The following is a 27,040-nucleotide window of genomic DNA, read 5'->3' as shown; positions in this document are numbered from 1 at the left end:
CCGCCCGGGCTTTGTCTCGGTGATGCGGTGACCGGCCCCGCACCCGCCGCCGGCCCGCGGAGCCCCGCTCCGCTCCGCGCCCCCACCGCGGGGCCGGGGGGGGGGGGGGGGGGCGGTTGCGGTGGAGGGGGTGTCCTGTCCTCCCCCCCCCCCCGCCCCGCTCCACGGTTCGGCGGGGCCGCAGCATCCCCGGGCCCGCGGGGCGGGGAGGGGGGGGGGCGCAACGGGCGGGTGCGCTCCGGTCCGGCGGCGGACGACCCGTTCCCCCCCCACCCCCCTCCAACCAGGACCGGGCCCGGGGCCGGGGGGGGGCGGGGGGCGCGGCGGCAGCTCCCGCCGTTCCCCGCCTGGAGAAGCCCCCGGGCGGCGGCGCCGGGCCGGGCCGGGGCGAGCGCAGCGTGTGTCCGGGCGGGGCCGGGGCGGGGGCCGGGAGGTGCCGCGGGGCGCGGCGGGCGCTCACCGGTCGAGGCCGATGAGCAGCCGCCCCTTCTCCTCGGCGCCGCTCTCCTTCTTGAGGTCGGCGAAGACCTGGGTGAAGTAGTGCGGGTCGGCGTTGACCTGCAGCATCTTGGGGCTCATGAGGTCGATGATGGAGAGGCAGCGGTCCCAGAAGGCCTCCTTACAGCTCTCCACCAGGAAGGGCTTGAGCGGGTAGGAGATCTCGTTGCCCATGTAGGAGTAGGAGAGGTACAGGCAGGTGAGCAGCACTGCCTGCAGTTCGTGGTCGCTGGCCACCTCGGCCGAGATGACGTCCCGGCAGAGCATGTAGAGGAAGACCACGTTGGCCGGCGTGATGAAGCCCTGGTCCTGCCAGCCCTGCAGCAGCAGCGAGCGGTCCACCGAGCGCAGCCAGAGCACGGGGTCGGTGGGCGAGAGGTGCTTCAGGCGGTAGCAGCGGCGGCAGAGGAACTCGCCCAGGCAGCGCAGCAGCTCGCTGGTGGACGCCTGCACCACGACCCGGCGCGGGGTAGCGGCGGCGGCGGCGGGCGCGGCCGGCGGCGCCTTCTGCGCCGAGGCGAGGGCGGCGGCGGCGGCGGCGGGGGGCGGCGGGGGGGCGAAGGTGGCGAGGTTGGCGCAGGAGAGCGACTTCTTCAGGTTCTCGTTGTTGAGGTGGGTGACGTTGCTCTGGTAGCCGCCGTTGGGCTGCACCTTCTTGGAGCTCTTCTTCTTGGCGGAGACGGCGGCGATGCGCTTCCAGGGCAGCACCGAGATCAGCGAGTGCCGCTTCAGGCCCTTCTCCTTCGCGTTCTTGCTGTTCTGCACCGCCGTGTAGTGCCCCACCGTGGCCGCCCCCTCCTCGAACAGCGGGGCCTTCCGGTAGCTCGGCGACAGCGACAGCACCGTGCCCATGGCGCCGGCCGCCCGGCGGGCCCCGCCGCCCGCCCCGGCCCCGGCCCCGGCCCCGGCCCCGGCGCGGCCCCGCGCTCGCTGCCCGCTCCGCCGCCGCCGCCGCTCAGCGCCGCGCCTCGCCCCGCCCCGCCGCCGCGCGCGCTCCCGGCGGCGCAGTGCGCGCCCCCGACGCCGCCCCGCCCCGCGCCGCCACGTGCGCCCGCCGCGCCGGCGGGAAAGGGGCGGGGCGGGGCCGCCCCCCGCCGCCCAGGACGCGCCCCCGGCCCCGCCCCGAACGCCCGAGCCACGCCCCTGCGCGCCCAGGCCACGCCCCTCCGCGCTCCCCGGCCCGTGGCTGGCCCGCCCCTGGCCCCGCCCCCGCCCCGCTGGCCCCGCCCCGAGGGCGGTCCCCGGGCGGGAGGCCCCGCCCCGCGGCCCGGTCCCCGGGCGGGAGGAGCCGCCGGTTCGGGCGCGGCGCGGGGTGAGCGCGGAGAGCCCTCGGCCAGGGGAAACCGGAGGAAACCGGCAAAACCCCCAAAACTTCGACCTCAGAAGCCGCCTCCGCCCGCCCCACCGCCGCCCCGCGGGTGCCCCCTCCCGCCCCGGGCCGAGGGCGGCGGGGGGCGGAGTGCCCGGTGCCGCGTTTGACGGGTTACGGGGGGTGTAAGGCAAAACGCCGCCGCGCCCCGCGCGCCCACGGGAGGCCCCGGCCCCGCGGGGACCGCGCTCCCGGGTGAAGCCGCCGCCGCCCCCCGGCTCGGCCCTCCGCCATGGCGGCGCGGGGGTCCCCCCCCTCCCGCGGGGCCGGGGGACCGCAGCCGCCGCTCCCCCCCGCGCGTTGCACAACCTGCAGCGACGCCCGAAGGCGGCTCCGCCGCGGCACAGCCCCGAGCGGGGCCGGACACGCGTGGCGGCGGCCCCGGTGTCACCTCCGGCCCCGGGACACGCTGCCGGCGGTACGGCGGGGGACGGTCGCGCTCCTCCACGCGAGAGCCAGCGCTGCCACGCCGAAGCCTTCAAAACCCCCCAAAATCTCCCGTTTCATCCAGCGGCAACCTGGGGAACCAAGGCCCGGGAAGAGGGGGGACACGGGAAAGGGCCCCCCCAAAAGTGCTGTCCCGAGCCGGGGCGGAGAGCCACAGGAAGGTGCGGAGCAGCTCCCAAAGGGGGTTGGTGCCACCCGGGCTCAGCAAAACGCGGGGCTGATGCGCTGATCCACCTTCTCGCCCCCTCCCAAGCCAGGGCAGCGGTTTTCTCAGCACCTCGGCCCCGCTGAGGGCCACGAAGCCGACGCTCAGCAGCAGTCCGAAATAAGGAGTGGGGCTGGAAAATGCGCCTGTCGCCACGTGTCCCGGTGCTGGTTCAAGGGCAGCTCAGGACCGACCCGCGGTACCAACGCTGCGAGGACAGACCTGGCCCAAAGCACCCAAAAACCCGCACCTCCTCAGAAGCGCATCCAAGCCCGTGTCGAAGGGATGCTGAACTGGTCTCCCCTTCGTCTCTCCTCTTCACAAACAGCTTTAGAGGCTTTTCTGCGGATGGTGCAAAAGGGACTGTGCAAGTCCAGCCCGAGCGGCACCGCTGTTACCGAGAAATCCCTCTGTCCATTAAAAACATCACAGGGACTCAAGCAGCATGAAACTCGCCTTTGTGCGAAAGCCTGCTTTTTAAGTTAAGCCTTTTGATGTTTAAGCTAAAAGCGTTTACCAACAAGCCCGACCCTTTGAGCTTTTTTGGCCCTAATTTTAACACGCTCAGAGGGGGAAGGCAGGCGCTCGACACCTCGGAAAATCCCAGCTTTCCACAGGCCATTTGAGGGACCAACGGGCAATTAAACCTCCCCGACCCCGCGCAAGGCAGCCGAGCCACCTCTGAACCAGTGTCACCGCAGACCTGCTGCATCGCTCCCGGTAGCGTCTCCTCAGGCTCCGGCGCAGGGATTTGTCTGCTCCCCCCCGTCAGCACCTGCTGGGTCAGGACCAATTCTCTCCCCGTTGAGGGACGACAGCCGGGGCTGGGCACCATTCTCATCGAGGACACGCGGGGCTTCACGGCCACCTCCGCCTTTCTCCACCTCAGCACCTCGCGTGTGACCATCACCGCTGCACACGTGGGCTTCAGCTCCGCTTCCGTGAACGAATTTCCCCTCACTCACCTACGATTAGCAACCTGCATCCACAAATCACGTCCACAGCTCAGCACCCCCGGGGAAAATGCCACGTACGTGATGTTGCGGGGAAGTGGCCAGAGCTGCTTGTGGGGAATACCTTACCGGCTATTTCTAGAGCAAAAAACCTGTTAAGAAAACTAGAAAGGCACCACCACTGCAATCCAAGCCATGCGTAAGGGCAGGAGTTAAGTCCTTCACGTTTTTCTGCCTACGAGGCCAGGTTTATTTCCGAGACCTGCCCCACCTCGACCAGGTGGTGTCCGAGATGCACGAGTTTCAGACACGGAAGTTAAAGATGTTGTATCAGTTCAATTACATCCTGAAAACCCTCTCTAGCCTTAAGAAGAATCTATGCACGGTGGTGTACACGATGTGAGACTCTCCAGTACAGCATCAGAACACTTTCAAGAAAGGCTAGAGGTCAGACGTAATTAATTTTTCACCATAATACTGATGATAATGGTAATAACGTAACTTCATTTGGTAGAAATCAAGCTTGCTGTGCCAGGAACCCGTCACAATCTGTAAATCTTCAGCAATGCTGCGGAAAACACAGTCCCTCACACTCCGCATCTCAGAAACATCATCACTGACGATGCTGTCGTGAGCTCTGGCCAGGTGCTCAGCTTGCGTTGCAATCCACCCTTCCCTAAGCGAAGAGAGAAACTGCACCAAACGTGCCCGTTACCTGCCTCGGCAGCTGACGACAGGAGACAGATTTTTGAAAAAAAAATTATTTTATTGGAACTCATCTGAACATCAGATATACCTGGTGTTGGTTAGCAAGAACCGTTTGTACATTTGATATTGATGGTGCCAAAAACCCAAACAGTGACTGACTGGATGAGATGGAAATTCAAAATAAAAATAAAAACAAAATGTCGGAGAGGTTAAAATGTGAACAGAAAGCAGAAAAATCAGCCAGTCTAAGATTCAGTGTGAAGGCAAAGTATTTCCTGATAAAACAGAATCCTTTTACAAAATATAAATTTTGTAAGAAAAACGTGGAGAGGGAGAGAGAAAGAGAAACAGAGGGGAAAGGAAAAATAAAGACGAGCAGGACAGAGATGCAGAAGCTTACACTGCCCAAATGGCATCAAAACCTAGCTAGTAACCTCACCGTAAAATGAAACATGCTGGAATACACCGTGCTCCAACCCCCCACATACATGACTTCGGAACAGTAACAAGAAAGCTCCCAGCGAGTGCTGCACCAGGCTGTTCCTGAAGGGCCAAGCTGTCTCACACGGGGTGTTGGAAAAAAAGAAACACTAACGCAGCAGAGGTAAATAACGACAGTCCGATCAGCGCCCGGGGCAGCGGCTCGCCTCCCCGCCGGACGAGGCTCAGCCCCCGCAGGGAGGCGAGGACTCGGGGAACGCCTGTTCACCTGTTCTTCCTACCAATGCAGGTGGGAGGAGGGATAAAACATTTAAAATCTAGTCTATTTTAAAACAATAGCATGCAATACAGGCCTCCAGGGGAAACCTGCGCTGTTCCCTTTATTAGAAACTGGCCTAATGGTCTAGACAGTGGCTGCAGCCGCCTTGAGGCTTTTGGCTGCGCAGGGCGGGTCTGGGCTAGCGCAGCGCAATGACGATCCTGAAGCAGGCTCCTCAGGTGCGAAAGCCTTCAGGAAAATCAGGCGGAGCTGCTTTCGAGGGGATCTGAGGCCTTTAAGATTTAAAAATAATCCAGCAGTCTGTACATTTTGGGTTTTTTTGGTTCAGTACAAATGGAATAAACTTGGCTGCTTATACACCGTCAGTAAGTCTCAGATTTCAGAGCAGAGGGAGAGATGAAACAAACTTGTTTTGGGCACCTATCGGTAACAAAACTTTGTCCCTGCTTAACTCTCTGCCATCCCTCAGGAAGTGGAAAGCACATGTTTAGGTAGTGTAAGCCTTTTTCCTTTTATTTAGAATACCCTCTTTGTTTAAACAATATTCCCCCCCCAGATACAAAGTTCGGCCAGTAAAGATTACATGGAAACTGGAACACGCATCGTATGGAATACAAGATGCACTGGATGAGGAAGTTTAAAAACTTTCCGAGCGAAAAGTAGAACAAAGAAAAAAAAAGTCTCCTAACATTTTCCCAAAGGTTTCACTCTCCTGTCACACACACTCTCCAAATGACAGCTAGCAAATTCAACTCTGCAAAAAGAAAACAGAGCCACGTCAATCGAGAGGAGAGAAAACAAGCCTCAAGGACACAAACCGCACCTTGGCCAGGGAGGAGCGATAGGTCTGGAGCAGCTGTGTCCTCCGGCTCCCGCCTCCACTCACCTATGTTAGCTTCTTGGCTTTGTTGTAGAGCGAATCCACTACTTTACTCATATTCTGAATAGTCTCGAGGGCAGCTTCGTAAGTTTTGTCTACGGGGGGTTCGTCGAAGATGATCAGGACTCCCTCGCCTTGGTCAAGGATGCCTGCGGACACAAAGCCACGGTTACCGGTGTAACGCTCGACCGATCACATCTTCCGGACAGCAGGAATTTAGGGATCTACCCAGCCAACGGCCGGTCAGCTCTGTTGGGTTTGGAAGGGGCTCCTGTGTTGTACTGGCCTGGCTGACTGATTTTTGTCTGGGACTGCATTAGCAGCAGCTTACCCAGGAAAAAAAAATCATCCCGGAGAGGGGCCCGAGAAGACATCGAGGAGATGCTTAGGCCTGCACACCCCCTAACAGCCACCTTCCTCCTCGAGACCCCGGTGCCCAGCAGGATGGCTCAGCACAACACTGGAGCAAGGCAAAAAAATAAAGCCATTTTACAATTAAACTATTTCCAGGTGCCAGATGGGCACTGCAGCTGGGTTCTGTAATTTTGAGCTATTCTCTAACCAACATGCTTCTTTTAGCCAGTTCCCATTCATCTTGCTCAGCGAGATCAAGAGGGCTTTCTAAATCGACACGAGGGACAACGTAAACAAGAACAGAGCTGTTTCCTTCAGGGCTTATTGGAGAAGCAGCCTCCTGTGGTCCCAGACAAACTCAAACCAACCAACTGTGCTGCGTGGGTGCCCCCCACCAACGCACAAAACGCTCTCGACATAAGTTATTCGGGAGGGCGACCACATACTCCAGTAAGCCCCAAGGCAGAAGAGCGCATCTTCGCTAGATAGCCCACCAGTGGGTCTCGCAACTGTCCTGGGATGCAGCCGCAGCAAGCAAGGGCTTAAATGTGGTTTCTGATTTGTGAGAAATTAAGCCTCGAGCTTAATGAAGGCAGATGGAAGGAGCAATAGGAACAGCCTTCATGACAACAGAGTAACAAATAATGCCGTCTGAAGCAGAGCAGAGCCGTCTAAGGACGACACTCGAGGCTCGAAGGCGCAGTGATAAAGAGGAGTCTATCCACAGCTCGCTCGTACATGACCTCGCCTTGGGCGGCAAGGCAGTCAAGACTGAAGGATGCAAAGACTCACCATGAAATTTCTTGTCCAAGATCATCTGTGACAGTTTCCTTTCTACCTCAGCCTGAAATTGAAGCAGAAAAATTAAAAGTCTCCCGGAACTATATAAAGAAATGCAAATTTTACTACTCCACACTCAACAGCCCTGGCGGGATATAAGCACTGCTTAAAAAGCAGCTATTTTATCTCTGAACATGATGTCAGGACAGATCTCTCCTTGCACACTGCTTTAGTACTACCATATGCTTTAGACGATACAGGAAATTAAGAAGTAGCTTTTAACGACAAGAGCACCAGGATGTCTCGCCCTCTTGTTCCACAGAAGACGGTGTATCTGTCATTTCATACAGGCATTACTCATTAGGGGATCCGGAGCACTCCGGCCTGGTTCAGCAAATATTTAGTCAAGCGTTGGCCAAGCTTCATTTAAGCCAGCGGGCACCGAGCTGACCTCCTGCCCAGGGCCAGGCAAGGCCCCACAGGAGTCGGCTCCTCTTCTGCTCTTTGGCCACAGGACACACAGCTGCAGTTAAGAAACAACTGCAGTCCAGCTTTTACTCAAACTATTAAGTATGTGTTAAACACCAGGAGCTAGTCTAGGAGAAGCCTGCACAAACAGAAGAGGAGGATAGATGATGTAATGACCATAAAGGCCGAGCTCAGGACACTTCCAAACCTCCAGCCTTAATGGCAATACAGGAGAAAAGCATGTCAAGATGCAACCGTCTGGGACTACAGCAGATTCTCCTAAAGCTTAATCTGGTTGGGATTATCTGTAAAGCAGTTATTGCAACAGTCAATGTGACATACGCATCCCTAATGAAACTTCAAAGTGATTAGCTGGATCCTGTATCTTAAGGGTCTAAGAAAGATTCCTCGGGGAAGCACGCTCACAAGGATTAAATGCAGGTCAACGGGGAAGACTGAGCTGGTCACGACATGAGCTGTTACTACAGCAGAGGAAAATCTGTCTCCAATAAAAAGCAAGTGCTAACACTGGGAGTAAAACCCACGTGAAGGAAGGTGATGTTACAGCGAAGTCTGGCGCAGAGGAAGCCAGCTCAATGCCTCCTGGGAACTGTCTGTGTTAAAGTTAAGTTCCCAAGAGCGGTATTTGCCTGTAAATGCTGTGGAGCTGATCTGCCAGATTTAATAGCCTACACTTATTTCCCAGTGGCAAATGCCATTTGACCTCAATTCTTTTGCCCTCTTAAGATGTGCCCCTGATTTCTAGTGATGTTCTTACCTTTGAGAGCTTGATGAGGCTGGATATGTGTTCAATCTATAAGAGAGACCAACAGAGTTAAGTAAACCTTCAGCTGCACTTTTGACACACAACATGGAGGTAGGGAGCTCTTCCACAGAATAGCTCAAGGGCCTGTAAACGCTCTGGCCTAAAAAATCTCCAATGCCTTTCTCCGCTTTGCAGCTTCATGTCCTTCAGATTTCATATCCAATTTTAACTGAAGATGGACTAGACACCTAAAGCCATTTCACTCTGAAAGGTGAAGTAACATTTCTTCTCCAAGATTACTGCAGCTTTACCCACACCCTGTCAGAGCCCTTAAAAGCCAAACACTGTTACCTTCAGCGTTAAAAGCATGTCTACCTTTCAGTGTGCGTAAGCGAAACAAGTGGAAAGGGCAATGACTCTGGAACATGGTTTTCCAAAGTTCCCCTCAGCCCCCTCCTTATCATTTATCAGCTGAACACGATGAACCCCGAGCTCTGGAATTGCTAAGCAGCTCCGAGGAGGAGTACTCTGTATGGGAACAAGCCCCTCACCCACCAACAGCAGGGAACAGAGGTACCAGCATTTCGGTGTGCTTGTTGGAAACATTTACCTGTACTCTGGAGAAGGGTTCGATGACTCTGATCAGATTCTGTTCCAATAAGTTATCATAGAGCTTAGCCAAGTGAGTGTTTATGATGGGGTCGTCCCTGAGCTCTACCTTGTAGTCTGTCAGAGCCTGCGGAAGACACAGTGGGAGCAAATAATTCAGGTAGCAACAGGTCTCCTGTCCTCAAGGCCCTCTAAGTATGTAATCATCAGTGGTTAATCCAATCCCATAACTTAGCTACAAGGCCAGGAGGTCATGACAGCCTAGCAAGCCTTTCAAGCACCGTGCAGCAAGCATCTTTCATCTTTATGCTGCTGGAGCTTAGCAAGCCAGAATCTCTGGTTTACACTCAGGGGACGGGATGACAGGACTGTTCCCTGACATGGGAATTCTCTCCATTATCTCTGTGGTGTTCTTGCTGAAGCCAGAAAAAATTTTAGTAAGCTATACATCCCGGTGAACCGCACCAAAAGCACAGGAAACTGCTTCTGAGTTCACTCTCAAAAAAAAAAAAAAAAAGAAAAAAGAAAAAACTAGTTTCCAGCAAGCTATTACTCCCCATACTGCAAAAACCAAACCGGTTGATTATTGTGGGGTATTTGCTTGATGCACTCTTGCTTTCTGTGAAAGTTTTTATGGTTTCCTGCTGTGGGATGTAGCAGCTCCTACAACCTCCCAAAACAAAATGTTTTGTCCAGCCAGGCCCCATTTTTTATCTGTCTCCCAACTCACCTTTTCAAAATCTGCCAGCGATCGATTCTTACTGGCCTGTGCCACACATTTTAGTGCTTCTGTCTGCAGAGAAAGAAAACGAGAGTAGGTTATTTTTCTGCATTCTCCTCTCAGTGCTATTATGCCAAACGTGCAGTATACTGAAAACGTGCTTAAGCAGCAAAGCGGGAATGTTCTTTTGCTGCAAAGCCATGTCAGTGTTACTTCCACACAGAACAGCTGCTAATAAGGAGAACACGCAGAACAGCTGCTGGACACAGCATGAAATCAGCTTCACAGAAACAAAGAACTCAAGTTTTGCAAGGTTTGAGAATACCAGCTGCAGCTCCTATCAGGTTGCAGGTTGGGAGCAAGTTTGATACAATTTTTAAAGGAAGTGCACATTTTGTCACTTGCTTCATGAACATGGCCATTTTCAGCCCCTAAAGCTGCGCTTCTCCCCTTCAGCATGCCACGCTGCCTCTGCTGCGCGACAGAAGCATGGCAGAAGTCCCACAGATACCCTATCAGGGGCAGCATCAGAAAACGTTTCTTGTCTATCCCACAGTTGCTGAAACAAAGCAGAAGACTCAGCCACGACCAAACTACCAGTTTTATACTAAACAGAATAGTGACACCACTAGAAGAAGAGTTTCCAAGTGGTGAGAGGCACAAGTGCACGAGGCCAGCAGGACAGCCCGGTGGCTATGGCGCACAAGGCCCAGGCTTCTGCTACCGTCTCTCCCACCGAGCTGTCCCCAAGGCTGCCCACCTTCTCCCTAAGCTCAGTTTCCACAGCTGCTGCAGGAACTTGCGATCACCGCTGCCTCAGGAGAACAGTGCAGGGAACAGCTGAGATTTCCTCCATGGTAGACTGCCCTCCTGCTCTGAAAAGGAGCCTCCAACCCAGCTGCCGCTCCGGGGAAGGGGATGAAGCTGGACCAGGGCTGCCCTTCATGATCCAGCAGGGATTATACAGGGATATTCCCACCTCAGACTCTTTTCTACACACATATGCTTACTGACCTCCTCTACTAAATAGTTTCCCCAGTCCTCTGGGGGGTAGGTGAGTATTAGCTCCCGTGTCAAAGTAAATAGCTGGCTGACCAAAGCCACCGAGGGCATCAGCGGGTAAGCCTGGCTCAGACCCTGGCACGCTTGGCTTTCGGCCCTGTACTTTATGTAAGCATCCCTGGACTTAATACGGGGGTGGCATTCACAGACTGGCAAGTTAACATGTTAGAATAAACAGCTGATTTAACAACTCCCCAGCTGCTTGGCTTCCACCTTACAGTCATCTAGGTCTCAAGCTGCTCAGCCACACTGCTATGAACGGATTTTCAGGACTTGCTACAGCAGAAGTAAAAACAACGAATAACTTGGATTTAAATACATCAGATCCACGGCTGCAGAGCAGTTGGTGAGGGTTGAGACATGAGTACCTTACGGCATTAGGCATTTAGTAGCTCATGAAGAAAGCAGGAAGGAGAAAAACCAGAAAAGGAAGCGAGTAGGCCAGATTCTCAGATTGTGAAAATCACTGTATTCTCTTTGAAGGCAACTGACTTATGGTAATTTAATCAGTTCTGGATCTCGTTCAGGACACTCAGAAGCGAAGGGTATTTCGGTATGAAAAGACCAAAATATTTGACAAAAAGAATAAACACAATATTCTCAGAGATAACAGGAAGATAGAAAAGATTACGTTTCTATACCTGTCTTCCTGCATACCGCAGAGCAAGCTTTCCACTCACTAACGCTTGCACATCTTCTGGGCTAGAGAGGGGAGGGAAGGGAAGAGAGCATTTATTCAACAACAGGATCAGCTTAAATTCAAGTGTGTCTCAAAAATTCCCAACTGATAGCAAATTATAATTCAAATAACTTTGTATCAGAAGCATTGATTAGGTCATAAATAAAGACAAACAGCAAAGTTTGTCTGCTTGAGTTCTTTCATTAGTTTAGAGTCTTATAAACAAAAAACCTTCCCCATTTAAACATAGGAAGTGTTCTTCACAGAACCATTTGCCACGTACATGTTCAGCATGATTTTGCACAGCAACATGTATTTCAGCGCAGTGATGGCTTTTGGGTTGTCAATTGAATCATATCCCTCAAACGCCTCGTAAAAATATGAATAGGCTGTTTTCCAGTCCTTCTCTTCTGCTGCATGGATGATACCTGTTGAGAGGAACAAACAGGCAGGCATCAGAGTTAATTCTGAATGTGACTGGAAGAGGACAGAACGATTTGGTTGCCCAGTGCTTTATCTGGTACTTCAGTAAAGGGAATCCTTTCCTTCTGCGCCTCCCTTTACCTTATCTCTATCAGAACATCCATGCCCTCTCTTAAGAGGACGTGTTAAGAAAGACAAGTTCCGGGCACTTCAGGTGCAAATTAGGTCAGGAACACCATTACAGTTACACTAACATGGTGTAACGCTGTAGTGCCTCGGGAGGTTATGGACTCTCCACCACTGGAGGTTTTCAAAAACGGGCTGAAAAAAACATGTGTCAGGAACAATGCAATTATAGCTGATCCTGCCTTGAAGCAGCTGGACAGACTTGTGGGTATCTTGAGGTCCCACCTAGCATCATTTTCCACAGTTCACTCAGGAAAGAACAAATATCAGTCAACTGATGCATCATGACGAGTCCTAGACTTCCCCCTTCTCCTGAAGGGCTTTACCTGACTGCATGTCTAACGCTGCTTGCAGCTTAGGTGGACAGTAGATTGCGTTGGCTGTAGTCCGTGCAGAGGTTAAGGCTGCTCTTGCTTTTGGCAGATTGCTCAGGGCATGGTAAGTCTTACTTTCTAACAGCTGCACTTCCACCAGCAATGCCTTGTCGTCCATCTTTTTCAATTCCCGAAGAAGCTGGGAGCCTAGCAGCAGGGAAGAACAAGAACCTTTGTAAGCTGCTCTGCATCTGCTATCAACAACTACACAAAGCAAGTCTTCCCAGATGACACCCTTCTTCCCCCACAGCAGTACTGGCTTTGAGGAAGAGATGCTAGGCTTACACAACCTGTTCTTCCAAGAAGAAACAAAGGAGAGGAAACAACAGTGTGTGAGTCCACAGTAGGAGAATGAACCAGTTTTGTGTTAGAGGTGGAAGAGGGCAGTGAGAATACTTGGGTATGCGGACAGCATGTCTCTGCCACCTCATCATGGGCAGCAGACACTCAGCAGAAAGTCAAGGATGGGTTGTGCAGTTCAGATGGTCACTCTGGTACCCCTTCCCCAGATGACAGCATGATTTACCACTCACATTCAGAGCTCCAAGCAAACCTGAAGTACTGCCCGTTCCTGCATCATTCCCCTAGGGTGAGACCTGAGGATTTTCAAGCAACTCCTAAGAATATGGGATGAGGAAGGAATGTTTTAAGCACAAGACATCTACAGATCAAATTTAGGAGGTAGGAATGGACAGCCTAAGAAATGCCTAGGTAAACTGTCACATTAAAGCCTTGTGAGGACAGAAAGACAGCCTCAGAGGAAACTTTTCCCCTTCTTTCCCCCGCTATGAACTAAAGAGCTAACTTAGGGCAAGCAGAGATGAGAACCTCATCCTCGCTTGCTGTGCTTAGAAGCTGAAAACCACAGCTGAAACTGCATTAACTAGGTGGAAGAGAATGGATTGTCCCTAGAAACATCCCATAGAGACTCTGCTTGCACCTACTCCCCATGGCCACAGACATAACCATGTCTTGGCCAGCCGCACAGAAAAGCTGGTGCACAATGCTGACATCTCGATAGAGCTTTCAGAGAGGCTGTCCTATAGATACAGGCCTTCACAACTCCCTAAGCTGTACCACCATCATTAACTAACTTAATTAAGCATAGCTTTGGAGTGTGGACTCTGATCAGTTTAAACCTGAGTTCATTGCGTATATGTATGCAAACTAATTCTAACTTGATATTGAATTCCATGTATCAGAGCACTTAACGTAACTTGACATTCTGATCAGATACAAGTCACCCAGGTGACTCTGGACATGACACACACTCTTGCCACCACGCTGTTCAAGAAGTTACAGGTCCCTGGTGAGGCATCACCCCTGCCCAGGTGAGTGCAGTCATCCCTCAGCCCTGCTCATACCCACACGCTGAGCTGGCAGAGCGGTCTGTACAAATACCCTTTAGCCAGCTTAAACCTCACCTTACGTTACTGCAGTCATTTGCAAAATGAGCATTTATAAAGCACCAAAGGGAGTTGGGCCGTGGAAGATGACCTGCTTTACTCTGCTTTGTAGCAGAGCAGGAGAGTTCACGTGGTTAATTACCATATCTCAGGTGGTGTAGAAGCAAGTTCTTAAAGCCTTTACTCTACTTCACAAAAGCTTGTCTAATTACATCCTTAGAGGTTTGCCATTTCCTGGCATTACAACTGCTTTTATCGAGGCCGTATTTGAGCAAACTGAAGAAAGCTGTTTTTTCCCTTCAACCTTTCTGACCACAGCAGTATACTACATATGTTCCAGCAGGAGCCAAACCTGATGGCCTTCAACTGGATACAGCTCCTCTTTGCTCCCAAAATTATTTGAAATGAACAAACGGTGAGAACAAAGAGATCTCTAAAAGCTTTTAGCACCAAGCTATAGCAAAAGATGGCAGATCTGGTAGAGCACTGAAAAATTAATGCCCAAGTCCTACAAAACTTATCAAAGAACATGACGTAGTCGATCGTTTCCCTTGTCAGCCTCAAGACTAATTTCACAGCAAAGAACTACTACCACCACCTAGTGGGAGACTTACCTAGCTGCAGTGCTTCTTGGTACCTCTTGGTATCGAAGTACAAAGAGACCAGCCTCGCCTGAAGAACAGAAAAGGAACTGCTGTGAGGAAAGCCAGAGAAAGGTAGTACAGATTTATTTTGTAAAATGAAACTTTGTATTCCTATCTGCACACACTTCACTAAATTAGTTTGCGTTCATGACATCACACGGTCCAATTCTGCAAGATCTACCATTTGGAAGATTGCTGCCTATTCAAGGAGAGTCACTAACTTTAGTGTAATTGTTACCGCCCGTCCCACGTACAAAGATCTGGACAACACACTACAAGTTCTCTACTTTTATAGGTATTAAGTCTGACAAGGGAAGACACTATTACACAGGCTTGGGATCCGCAATGTAACATACCTCCAGAGCCTGGCGGAGGAAAGTCCTCTTCTCTGATTTGGCCCATTCAATACACTCTAAACACAGGTCAACCTTAAAGGGAGCAGAAAGAAATTTGTAAAGCCTTCTGCTGCCCCTCTTTAAAACAGCAGTATGGTTCAATCATTTCCTATAAAGCAACAAAAATACAACAAAGCCTGAATCTCCACAGCGTAGTTTAAGAAAACAAGTCATTCCTGTCTGAACAGCAGCATTGCTAAACACCGAATTAGCTTTACTTGAAAATGAGCCTGGAGATTAGCCTTCATCATTAGTGCCGACCCCAAATGTCTCGGAACCACACCTTTAACATTACCAGGGTAAAGTGTAGTTCACCATCGATGAGAACCGCAGCTCAACAGCGGAAGGTTAAACGACTTCTCTTCAACAAGGACTCGCGGGTAACCACACACGATACACCTGAGCCTCAGGCTGCATCGTGTTGACAGCAGTGTTTACACTCACAGAAACGTTGCACAAAATGATATAGAACACCTCAATTGTGCTACGTGTTTTCATATTCTATTTGCTAGATTAACCTCCTGCACTTTGTAACAACGTTCACAGTATTATACTACTTATAATACATACTGCAAGAGAAAGTAAAGTTTGGAAGGCAAACTATGGTTTAGTTTAAGCTTTAGCCGTCACCAAAAAAAACCCCAACAGACCACCTTCTTCGATGGCTTTTCTAATGCATTTGGCTTCCAGTAACTTTTTCTGACTGCCAGGGACAATCCTCCCACACTGGAATATGAAAATAAAGATTTGGCTCTCAAAGTTTCACCAGTAAAAATGACTGCTGAAATCCTAATAGCATTTCTTAAACAGCTGTGTTTTTGTTTGAAATAAAAACATCTGGGTACATGAGAACTGATTCTGCCTTAGGGCAAGGGATGGACTAAAAGACTTCGAGGTCCCTTCCAGCGTGTTTTGCACCATTTCATTTAGCCATAGAGAGAACTGTATTTTCAATTGCTCTAGAAAGAAAGGAAAATGAAATGCACATGTTTTAGGCCCTAAATATGTCAGACCATGTGTGTCCTTCAGCAGTGGAGAGCAACACAGGTGCCAGGCTCCACTGTTTACAACCGAGTCAGGTGCCAGGAGCCAGTCAGTAAGTGACACTGGCTGTTTTATCTATCGCTTCAAGGCGGAATAAGGAAACCCAATGGCTCCTCATATTTTTAAGACTGCTGAGATTCCCTTGACGAATAAAGCAGTCGTGTTCCACCCCAATTAGAAGTGGGTGTCGATTTCTTACTGGCCAATAATATACAGTAAGTCATCCTGAGGTGCTAGGCTCAGGAATGCCTTTTCCCAAAACCTCTGGATCGCAGCTCTTTCTGAAGCAGCTCTGCAGCTGTACTACACTGCAGGACTTGTCAGCTCTTCGTCGCTGCTTATTAAACGGGGACATTTTACGAAAAGCCATTATGAAGTCGCAATTTATTGCACAGTGATAGCTGGAGCATTAGGAGCTGTAGAGATCTCTAATTTCATTGCTTTACTGGACTCCTGGGAGTCTTCTTAATATATGTTACACTGAGGAAGCAAGTGTCCCTCTGAACATTTCTGAGGCGCTGAAAGTATTCAGGATTACTGCATCAAGAACCTCACAGGTTAGGTGTCATAATTCCTTAAGGTTTTGGGTTTGGCTTCTGAAGATGCTTGGAAGTGAATGTTTTGACTAACTGGGCCATATTTCCATTGCTGTTACTCCAAGTTCTTCCCCTGCCATAAAATGCCACCTTTTGGGACTGCATCCAAATATTGTCGTTTACATCAAGTTACCTTTAGAAAAAGTCTGAAGCCACTCATTTTCTCCTGAGCCCCTTAGGGGTTCCCTTCTCACCTGCACATCCCACCCTGCTTCCCTTAATCTCTTCTCTTAAAGAAGAGGGGCAAAAGATTCTGTCACCGTGTACGGTAACATGACATGCAAGCCACAAGAACTGAACAGCAAACGGAGAACATTCACAAGGTTACCTGAACTACAGAATGATACTTCTGCACTGGTTTGGCTAACGAGAATGCCACCTGCCTCTCAACAGGGCAGAACCTCTTCTAGGCTGTAATTCGCCAGTCGCTGTGTGTAGTGTAGTGCGGGCTTTGTCCTTAACGTGTTGCTCAGACCCTCCGTGGCTCCCCTTTCCATCTAACTTTTCTAGTGGAGAAGTTCATCCACTGGAAGTAGTTTACTCTTGGTAGCTGCAAAATTTTTTCTGCTCCCACTTCAGGAGTAACTTTCATGCCTCAGAAGCCCTCTGTAGAGTAAGACACCCACCGTGTCCCCATGCAATGCACTTTCATGACTCCAGGTGAAAGATGCTAAGTAATACTCACCACCGAATCCCACCAACTCCTGAACAGACCTTGAACACTCCCTCCTCTAGCTCTGTGCCATCACACACTGCACCCACCTTTCCGCTAGACCAAGCTCCCTGGAACAGCTACAGCTCCGCTCACCTCTCGTACCCCGAACGCTAATCGCGCTGCAAAATACTGCTAATGCTGCACATCTAACAGCAAGCAACACAAATCTAAGAAAAATGCCCGGGGTGAGAGTTACTCCTAACCTGTGGCAGGATGAGGCTTGCAGAAAAGCATGGTTATGACTGAATTAAATTATCTAATGTTTTATTAATAGAATATATCCAAATGCATTAAATGAATGTTTCCTGACATGAATAATTCTTCAGTGTGAAGCAAAGTAGGTCAGATAATGGTGTTACAGGCTTTTGAGGAACGCACTAGTGCTGAAATGTAAATCTCACCTCCTGTCCTGTTGCTGCCTCCATATCAAGGAACAGATCGAGCAGAGATCGAACTAAGCGGGCTGCCTTTGCTTTACTGATGGAGTTCAAGAAGGGTCGAACGTACTTCAGAAGTCCTCCCAGCTCTGTACGCAAGAAAAACCAAATCATGAAACACAACCACACAGCCAAGAGTTACACCGCAGCTGGAGCACCTGACACGTCTATACACAGCAGTATTTATTATACCAAGCATTTTATAAGCAGTCTCTCAACATCATTTACAGGAAAAGAGCGATAAACGTCACCTGAAGGAATGCCTTGCAGTAAACACGGGGACTGGCAGAGGTGACTGTTGGGCTCCAGTTTTACCCGCACAGCATACGTTTCCCGTTACTTCAGTTTGCCCAATTATAAGACCATTTGCAACTATGCTTGCCTCAGGCACGTTTTAAAAATGTAAGCATCTGCTAAATGCTTTGAGATTTTTCTATAAAATGGGCAATGGAGTTTATAGTTTAAGTATGTTTTTATTAACTCACAGTTTGACATTTTAATCTGCCATACCTAGCCAGCCCTAGGAAGTCAGATACACCCCGCGCTCCACTGCTGAAAAAGTGACATTTCTGAACACTTCACCTACCCATATTACCTAATTAGATCTTATCTCACTTAACTAGATTTCTGTTTCTTCTAGTCTCCTTCCTAGTTCACAGTTACAAAGCTAGTCTCAAGCTCACAAAGGAAACGTCTTTCTTTATGAAGACATACACTAAAAACGTCATTCCTACAGAGCGCAGGAATGCAGCGGTCAACGTCACAGCAGTTTCAGGACTTGGCGTTCGCGGCAGCAGAAGGGAGTTACGTGCTGGAATTGCACAGCACAAGTTAAAAGTCTTCTCCTGCGATAAACGACACGCGGCTGTCGGGCCAGGTTGCAGTGATGTCTGTTTACAGTCGGGGAAGATGATACTTCCAGCAAACTAGCACCACGCCAGTGCAGGGTTCGGTGCTGACTCATGAAGTAGTGGGGTCGTACACTGAAATCACAGTTTATTTGCCCCAGAATTTTAAGTCTCACCCCAACATCAGTCAGATCTCACGCTACCATGCTTACAAGATTGGATAGCAAAAAAAACCCCAAAACACCCCTGTAATGAGTATTTCAGAAATCTTCAATATACTCTATACCAAACTGGTATTGAAATCAAAACTAAGAGACTCATCTAATTTTATTTCAATTAGTATATGGAGGAGCATCAGCAGGATTTCAGTTTGGGAGGATTCCAATAAGAACAGTTGAAACCAAGGTTTCTTTCATATTTCATTTAGCAGTAATGCAAAACAATTGTTATAAGAACATCTTAATAATATGTAAAAATTACTCCTTAATTTTCTTTTACTTTTTCAACTTATTTATTGTCAAAGTTTAATCAAGCCTGATACCACTCATTTCTTACACTGTTAAGAAGTGGGACTCACAGTGTGTTCCAATCCAGTTGCTCATGGTGATGTACTGACATTTTTATACATCTCAAAGCACAGTTTTAGAACAAATGAAACTTCTCAAGTGCGCCCTAAACCCTGTTGCGCCAAACAACGGTGCAACAAATTGTGACTCTTTCTACAATGAGCCACTTGGACTTTGCACAGGGAACAAAACGAGACGCTATGACTGCCGTGCCTCACATTTCATAGAAGTTTTACCTTCTCTCTGCCTGAGAATAAATGGGCAGGTTTTTCGAGAATTGAGGTACAGCTACTTTAATATCCAAGATCGAACCCTGCTGACGGACAGTTTCAATCAGCGCTCAGCTTTTATTCAACAAGGAACTGTTACCTACTGCCCTGTGGCAGACGATGACTTGACCCACGCCGCCTTCGTTCCGAGGACCACTCGGTCTCCAGTACCACTCACGGATGCAAATCCCAATCATTTTAATCAAAAGTCAAACACTTTGGTTTCATACAGGGCAAACAAACTACCACGACAGCAGCGGACAGCGGCTTCCAACACATCAGTTTTGTGCAGGGCTGCTCTCAAGCACTCCTCCTCTCGATGCAAGCTGAGAAAGGCGGGCTCCAGATCACCTTGCTGGGCTTGGAAGAGAAGCGGCACTAAAGCTGGGGTTGCCCACAAGCTGGTTCTTGTGCTCCTCCCTGATGCAACTAACACAAGCACTTCAAAACACCGCACTTAACACAGGGAACAAGCCTCCTTCTCATCAGGTCACAGCACTGTACCCTTAGCCTTGAGCTCTGTAACTAAGAATTTGTCTGTCTTATCAAGGCAGCGAGACTCTCTCCAAGATCCATCAGCTCTTAAGTACTACTTCATACTGTGCATTGCTGCTTCTCAGGACCACCTGAATCATGGTTTTAGTGCACAACATACTCTTCCACACAGGAAAGGAACTTTAGAAGAAAAGAGAGAAAAAATCCCATGAAATATACTGCAGTGCTTATCTTTCCACTGACTTGCTCAAGAGCTGCCCCAGAATTCACTAGAAAGCAGATTCGAAGTCAACAGCTAGAATATCCCTACATTTTGCAAGCTATACATTTAGACATGCAAGCTGAAAGTTCCCATAGAAATTTCTCTTTCCTACCAATGTAACTGTCAACTATTTTTAGGATTTTTTTCAAGTAAATGCAATGCTTGGTAATGGTATGATTGACGTCTCTGGAGAAGTGATGAGCAGCTGTTCTGGAAAATGAAGTCTGCTGCTCATCCTCAGAGAAAGTGCTTCCACAAGCTAACATGCCATGTACCTGAATTCCTGATCCGAGTTATTCCAATCCTGTAGTTTTAAGCAATGCTATAAAAATCTAGAACTGTCCTAAAAAGTAATTAATCTCCCAGTTCAATCCTTAATCTCTATCAAGCAGATAAAGAGAGTCATTTGTATTATTGTTATTTTTTTAAACAAAGGCTGTAGTTCAGTAGAGGTTAGTCCTCTGAAAACTACAGATTCATTCTACACTCTCAGCCAGTCAGCGGCTCAGCAGTCGTAACTTTCAAACCCCACCAAATTGCAGCTGATTTTTTCCCAAGGCTGCAGCTCACAGACCCTTTCATCTCAGGGAAGTTACCGCTTCAAAGTAGCCAACGAGCCACCACAACACCTAGAACCTGTCAAAGAAATTCCGCTAGCTAGAACTAAAATGCGTGCAGCGAGAGCTACAATGATGAGATCCACTCCATTCGGACCAGAAAACGCACAACCTCAGTAATTTCCTCGTTAGGTTACGCAGCACGGGACTCACTCCCCTTGGATACGAAGGTCCGTGGGTCTGCCTGGTGCTAGCACCTTTGTGAAGGTGCTGCTGACCCTGCCTGCTTGTCACTCCTACTAGTCTACTTCACCCTAGAAAGCAGACAGAAAGGGAAGGTGACAGTGCCTTTCCCACAGGATTAGCACATCTCTAAGCCGCAGTATCCCCTTTCTTCATTCCCCCGCTTCACCACAGATCTCCAGAAAGCACAACCTGCTGATCCCACACTGATCTACACGTACACAACTGCCTTCTTAATGTTGCCAAAATAATTTCCTTCTATTCAGAATACAGTTGCTCTGCAGTTTAGTGTTCCCTTTAACACATTTCAAATACATTCCACATTTGCTCCTTCATAAACCTGGTTTTGACGAGTTAACATTGTCATTTCCAATTACTTAGCCTTCCCTCTAAAAAAACTCAGCTAGCCACCCTCTGAGAATACAATGAAGTTCTTTTACTCGTGTAAGACTTCAGCTTAAACTCAAAACTACTCCAAGTTCTGCAGCAGTAAGGAGGCTATCATGCAACCGACAGCTCTTCTCTCAGGCTTCTGCATACCAGCAGCACATCCACACATCTGCCTGAAGAGACTCTCCTGATGATTTCCCCCTTTTTAGCCCAAACACACGCACCTCCCTTGGTGCAGGAGCAAAGCCATGCTTAGTTATCTCTACAGAAACAAACATCAGAGTGCAAAGGGCACCCGTACAGCACAGACACCTATACCTGACTTAATTGACTTGAGGTCCTTTAATATTCAATTAGAGAAATAACCATTTGTACAGCATGCTGTGTTTGTCCTGCTCCAAATTTTTACTGTAGGAAGAGATGAATCGTGCGCCGGAAGGGCTTATTTTTCTCCACTAACTATAAAAGCAGTCCACACTAGGAAATCAGACATGGACATCTATAGCTAGGTGAAATTAATAGCACCTTTGTTTCCAGCACTGCTCTAAGTGCAAGTAATCCACTTTGTCACAAGCTCTGTTCAATTGCAAATCACAGTGGGATCAGTGTCCAGAATGCTCAAACACATTTAGACATGGGCCGAGTCAAAGTGGATGTTTACGAAGACCGGACAGTAGGACACCAAGTGTACGTTTAGAATAAATATAAAACCATGATCTTGATCAGCCGCTACCCGAGACCTGATACAGCTTTCCATGAACTCCTCTAACACCATGTCTGGCGTCCCAGTCAAATGTCAGTTTGGTTAAACCTTCTGCTGGCCTGTTTTCCCTAACCAGTTTCGGACTGTTAAAAGCACACACGCTTCACTTCACATTCTGAATTATTGTTGTGCAGTTAGAAAACATGAGGGCTATACCATGGCCAACTATCTGCCACAGACAGAAAGCTCTTTGTCCAGACATGGCGTATCAGCTCCTAAAATGCTTGAGGTGAAAGGTGCTCCAGAAAAGGCAAAAGCATTCTTCAGCAAAAGAAACAAACTAAACTGCTGAGTACAAACTAACAAACACACTGCCTTGAGCTTTCCAGGGAACGGAAGACGTGAACAGAGTCGACTCAAAAATTGTTGAATAGAGAACTTTACTCCTTTTCTGTCCTTTCACACATTCACAATAGAAGGACTGTCAAGCCTTGCTCTTGCGAGGAACTGGGCAAGGACTTTCTGATGTAACGTTTCAGCAGATAAGTCAATTAATTGAGAAAGAAGCTGCTGATGAGAAATGACTTCTTGGGACCAACCTTCAATTTGAAACAAGGCTCTGAGATTATTAAAAACAAAACAAGAGAAACTTCTTTCTCATCTCAAACATGACAACTTAACAAAACTTTAGTCACTTGTACTAAAATGGCCACAGGTCAAAGGGTCATAAACTAAACCGCCCAATGCATCAGCAATCTTTTGGAATATTGGACTAAGTACCACGAGATCAGTATTTTATGTTCTTTATCTAGTTTTTTAGTTTCTGTCCTGTCTCTGAGAGAACATTTCCTGCCAATACCTGCTTTTACTCCTATTCCATTAAACAAGAAGGCTAGACTCATTTGAACGTACCTCACCCGACACCTCAGTTACTTATTTCAGGCTCACCTTCTGCCTGCCCAGTCTTGGCCAGAAGCGACCCCAGTTCCAGGATGCTCTGCTCTTTGACTTGCACCGCTTCTTCATCGTTTTCCTGGACATCGCGTTTCACTAGAAAAGAGTGGAAAAGTTACCTTTAATGCTATTTCAGTTAGAAGATAATCATTACTAGTCAGCTCCTGGAAAGGCACCAAAAAAAGTAAATGTTGTAACAGGCAATAATGAATTCAGCCTGGCCTGCGAGATCTGGAAAGCAGATTATGTGGGAAGTTTAAATGTATAGCTTATGGAGAGCGCTTCGTCTATACTTCATGAAGGCTTTAATCCAGCTGATAGATACAAGCGCGTGCTCCAACTTGACTATAATTTAAGTTTTGAAGTAGTCTCATTAGCTTGCCCAGCTGTTCAAGTTTTATTTAAAAAGCACCACCATCCCCCACAGACCCTCTCCCGCTGAAGCCACAAAAAAAAAAAAAAAGGAAATTTAATGGGATTTCCAGGGTTGGCTATTCTGGTATTGGGATTTCTGATGTTGCCGCTTTGTATATTAAGTTGCAATCCCACGGTCAAAACGCAGCACAAAACCAACATCGGCTGGGTGAGCTAGGTACGTCTGCCCTCTTCGCTCCGGAGCGGATCAGGTGTTACAACTGCTGCAGCAGCCAGTGCTCCTTTCCACGCTGAACTCTGACAATCTAATTGTCACTCTGTGTACCAAGGTGAGTAACTGGCTCTGAAGTATGCAGATATGACATACAACAGCACCAAACCCATGTTTACACACCATCAATTTCATATAAGTTATCCACAAAACAATACACTATCTTCCCTGCCACCTGCTACCGTGTAAGTATTCATCTTCAGCATCCCCTGCACAACTGAGTTCATCCAACTTCTACACAAACAAAGCCAAAATCCGCTGCCCAGCTCTACAGAGGGAACCGAAATCCTCCACACTGCCCCTGCGCACAGACTGTGGCTTTCAGTCCCCGTAATTTAACATATGCGGTGTCAAAAGCAAAGTAACTTTGCTCTCAAGCAGGAAAGTATCACAGCAATACTCTCCGGATTGCTCCAGCTACACCAACCGGCAACACAAGCTGTTACTCCTGACTGAGCCCGACCCAACAGAAAGTTGTAGGTGTGTTGACAGGCTTGAGAACACCAACCACTAATTAACCAGCGAAACACCGAGAGAGGCGACCAACTTTTAAAGACCGTACAGCAGTTCCAGTTTCAAGGTCTAATACGGACACCAGGAAACATTTATTTGCCTGACACAGTGGGGTGACAGCAGGTCACAGCATCTTTTCAGAAAGCACCGTACGTTATGAGAATTGAGAATTACTCTTTTATACACCAGTTTTGAAGGCACCTCCTCTCCCTACCCTGTACGCCACGATCCCCAAATAAAGGGGGATGTCCACGTTATGCCTACAAACCGCTTTATAGTACCAACATCTCCTTGGCACTGCTAAACGTCCGGGACAGCCCGACAAGGAAACTGCTGCAAACAGCGCCTGTCTCGACACAAGCAGAAGTTAAAACTCCAGACACAGCACACACAAAAACTCCTCAAAACTTTCTGTGTAGCGCTGAGAAGGTAATTTAAACAGGAGGTGTATTTTAGCGTTGTAAGAGGAAATACCGCTTCCAGCAGAGTTTTCTCACCCTTCAGCAGGCCGAGTAGCCACTGCACGCCACCGCTACCAGCGCAGCACCCAGACGCTGTAACAGCACAACCGAAAAACCCCAGAAGCAAAGAGCCGGTACAGGCAGACTCCCGCCGGCCTGCCCGCCCCGCTGCCCGCCACGGCCCCTCCACACGCCGCTGCCCGGGCTTCCAGGCAGGCAAGTTCCCACGCCGCTGCCTCTGCCCGCACCCGGGCGAACACCGCGTTGAACGGGGAGGAGAAGCCGGCCCGAGCCGCGGGGCTCCGCTGCCAGGCTCCCCGAGCGGGGCTCCGCCGCGGCCGCCCGCTTCACCCCGGCAGCTCCCTGCAGCTCGGGCCCACGGGGCCCTCACCGGCGGCGGGCAGCGGTCCGGCCCCGGCCCGCCGGCCGGCGGTGGGGGTGGAGGACCCGCGTCGGTGGAGCGGGCCGGGCCGGGGCCGGCGGAGCGGGCCCAGGCCTCGCTCCCGTCCGGCTCGCACGGTGAGTCAGCAGCCGGCGGCGGTGGCGGGCGGGAGACGGCGGCGGGCGGCCGGGGACGGTCGGCGGGGCGGGGGCGGTCGGCGGCGCCTCACCTATGGAGTGCAGGATGCCGATGGAGGCCTCGCGGTCGGTGGAGAGCAGGGACTGCGCGCGCTGGAACTCCAGCACCGCCGCCGCCGCCATCTTACCGCTCCCTCACTCCCTCCTCACCGCCAGCCCGGAAGCGGCCCGCTGATGCCACGCCCCTTTCCGGCCCCGCGGCATGATGGGAGTCGTAGTCCCGGCGCGGAGGGCGCGGGGCGGGGCTGGGGGAGGGAGGGCGTGGTCTGCTGCAGGGGGCGTTGCCCGGGAAAGGGGCGTGGTCTGGGAAGGGGGCGGGGGGGGGAGCACGTGGCGAGCGTGGGGCACACGGGGGGCCCCGTCGCGGGGGGGGGGCGGCCGGGCCGTGGGGCCTCCTGCGGCCCTTCGCGGGGTCCTGGGCCCCGGGGGCCGCCGTGGGGCACGCGGGGGTCCCGCTGGGCCGGGGGGGTGCTGCCCCACCCGGGACACCCCCACACGCGTGGATCCAAACCCCCCCGGGCAGCGCTGGAGCGGGGCGGGAGCCTCGTCCCCCCGGCGTGACCCCATCGACGGCCACGTCCCCCCGGCAGTTCCCAGGGGATCCCCCTCCCCACGGCCCCCCCCGTGCCCCAGCCGGCCTCGGGAGCGGAGGAGCACCTCGGCGGGGGCACCTCAGCACCCCCCGGCCCACGGAGGGGGCTGTCCCCATCCCGCCGCCGGACCCGGTCCTCGTGGGCGACCCACGGCGGGACAGGCCCTCTCCGGCGTGTCCTCCCCGTCTTCACACCTCCCCTTCCCCGCCCCGGGGGTGCTGCCCGCAGCCGGGGTGGGCTGGGGGGGCCACCCGCACTCGCACCCTCAATTCGGCGGCAGGCAGCCCCCCCAAATCACTGCTGAGCGCCCCAAAACCCACCCACGGCCGACCCCGTCCCCGCTTCTGTCCCCACCTTGGTCCCAAACGAGGCGGGACGAGCGGACCAGCCGCCTTTCCGCCACTGGAAAAGCAAATTTAATGCTTCGAAGGTTCGATTTGATATCAAACGGGGAATAAAACAGCCCCCAGGCCGGCGGGGGGGCTCCAGCCCCCGGCGTGCCATTGCTCCCGGGAAATCCCAGCACGGCAGAGCCACCCGGGAGGTGACAGCCTTGGGGACAGGCTGTGGTTTGGCACGGGGAGGTGGCACTGGAAGCGGTGACTTATCCCCCCGCCTTAGGAGCTGAGCTTTGCCCCGGCATCGTGCCCGCCGGACGGCTGTCGGGGGGGACGGGGACATCAGGAGGCACCGGGGACCGGTGGGTTGAGGTGTCCAGGGCCGGTCGGTGGGGAGCGGAGGTGGCGATTATTTTTTTTCCTGTGAAAATATGAGCCGGGAAAAGGAGAGGGATGAAGTTGATGGAAACGGGTCTGGGTTTTTGGTAGGGGACATGGCCGGAGTGACCTCTGGTTCCAGGCTGTGCTGAGGGGTCACTTGGCCCCGTGTTCCCCCCTCGGGGGGTTGGTGGGTGTCCGTCAACCCTCGGTCCCGTCTCCCAGCGGTGGGGAAAGCCCGGCAAGCAGACGGCGGGGACTGCAACCATGGGCCTGGCACTGAGACCTGACCCACTGCACAGCTCATCACACCGATGGCAGCCAGATCCCGCAGCACTGCGACGGCTCCAGCCCTGCGTCCCCACAACCACCGCTTAAAAAACCCCTCCAAAACGGAGGGATGACGCATTTGGGGGATAAAAGCCCCGGCGGCTTCAAAGGGGGAACAGAGCAGGGATTTTTGGAGGATGAAAGGCCGGGGGCTGCGGTGGAGCCGCCGGCTCGGGGTGCCGTGGGCGAAGCATCGGGGTCCGTGGCCGGGGAGCCCCAGGTGAGCCGGGCAGCACCCCAACCAGCCAGCGAGCGCACCCGCCCCGGCTCTTCAACCCGTCCCCGGATTTAATTAATCCACCCCAAAAAAAACCCCCCAGAGTTAAATGGGTTTTAAACCACGGTTTGCAAAAAAAACCCACCCCACATTCACCCCCGAACCCCAGCGGGCGTGGGCAGATGTGGCGGCCCGCGGCAGAGGGTGGTGTGGTCCGTCCGTCCGTCCGTCCATCCCTTGCCCAGGCTCCCATGGGAC

General features: G+C 51.2%; 2 protein-coding genes across 2 annotated transcripts; both read right to left on the bottom strand.

Moving 5' to 3' along the window:
- Positions 1-456: 456 nt before the first annotated feature.
- CDK5R1 (cyclin dependent kinase 5 regulatory subunit 1) lies at positions 457-1,350 on the bottom strand. Its single transcript, XM_059830579.1, has one exon. The coding sequence runs from the start codon at positions 1,348-1,350 to the stop codon at positions 457-459; it is 894 nt and encodes a 297-aa protein (XP_059686562.1).
- Positions 1,351-5,393: 4,043 nt separating this feature from the next.
- Positions 5,394-25,049, bottom strand: PSMD11 (proteasome 26S subunit, non-ATPase 11). Its single transcript, XM_059830397.1, has 14 exons — positions 24,959-25,049; positions 22,722-22,823; positions 17,405-17,529; positions 14,610-14,681; positions 14,224-14,281; positions 12,156-12,350; positions 11,504-11,648; positions 11,183-11,243; positions 9,489-9,551; positions 8,760-8,885; positions 8,162-8,197; positions 6,928-6,979; positions 5,788-5,930; positions 5,394-5,655 (listed from the first exon to the last, which is right to left on the bottom strand). The coding sequence occupies exons 1-13, from the start codon at positions 25,047-25,049 to the stop codon at positions 5,788-5,790; spliced, it is 1,269 nt and encodes a 422-aa protein (XP_059686380.1). The 3' UTR covers positions 5,394-5,655.
- Positions 25,050-27,040: the final 1,991 nt, after the last annotated feature.

Source organism: Gavia stellata, chromosome 28 (genome assembly GCF_030936135.1).
Source record: "Gavia stellata isolate bGavSte3 chromosome 28, bGavSte3.hap2, whole genome shotgun sequence".
Lineage (NCBI taxonomy): Eukaryota > Metazoa > Chordata > Aves > Gaviiformes > Gaviidae > Gavia > Gavia stellata.
This window is presented reverse-complemented; position numbering and strand designations above follow the sequence as displayed.

Coding starts and splice junctions, on each gene's coding strand:
- PSMD11 (XM_059830397.1), bottom strand. CDS start 25,049: ATGGCGGCGGCGGCGGTGCTGGAGTTCCAGCGCGCGCAGTCCCTGCTC. Junction 14,682..17,404: donor AGGCAGCAACAGGACAGGAG/GTGAGATTTACA, acceptor GCTCCCTTTAAG/GTTGACCTGTGTTTAGAGTG. Junction 14,282..14,609: donor TCCTCCGCCAGGCTCTGGAG/GTATGTTACATT, acceptor TCTGTTCTTCAG/GCGAGGCTGGTCTCTTTGTA.
- CDK5R1 (XM_059830579.1), bottom strand. CDS start 1,350: ATGGGCACGGTGCTGTCGCTGTCGCCGAGCTACCGGAAGGCCCCGCTG.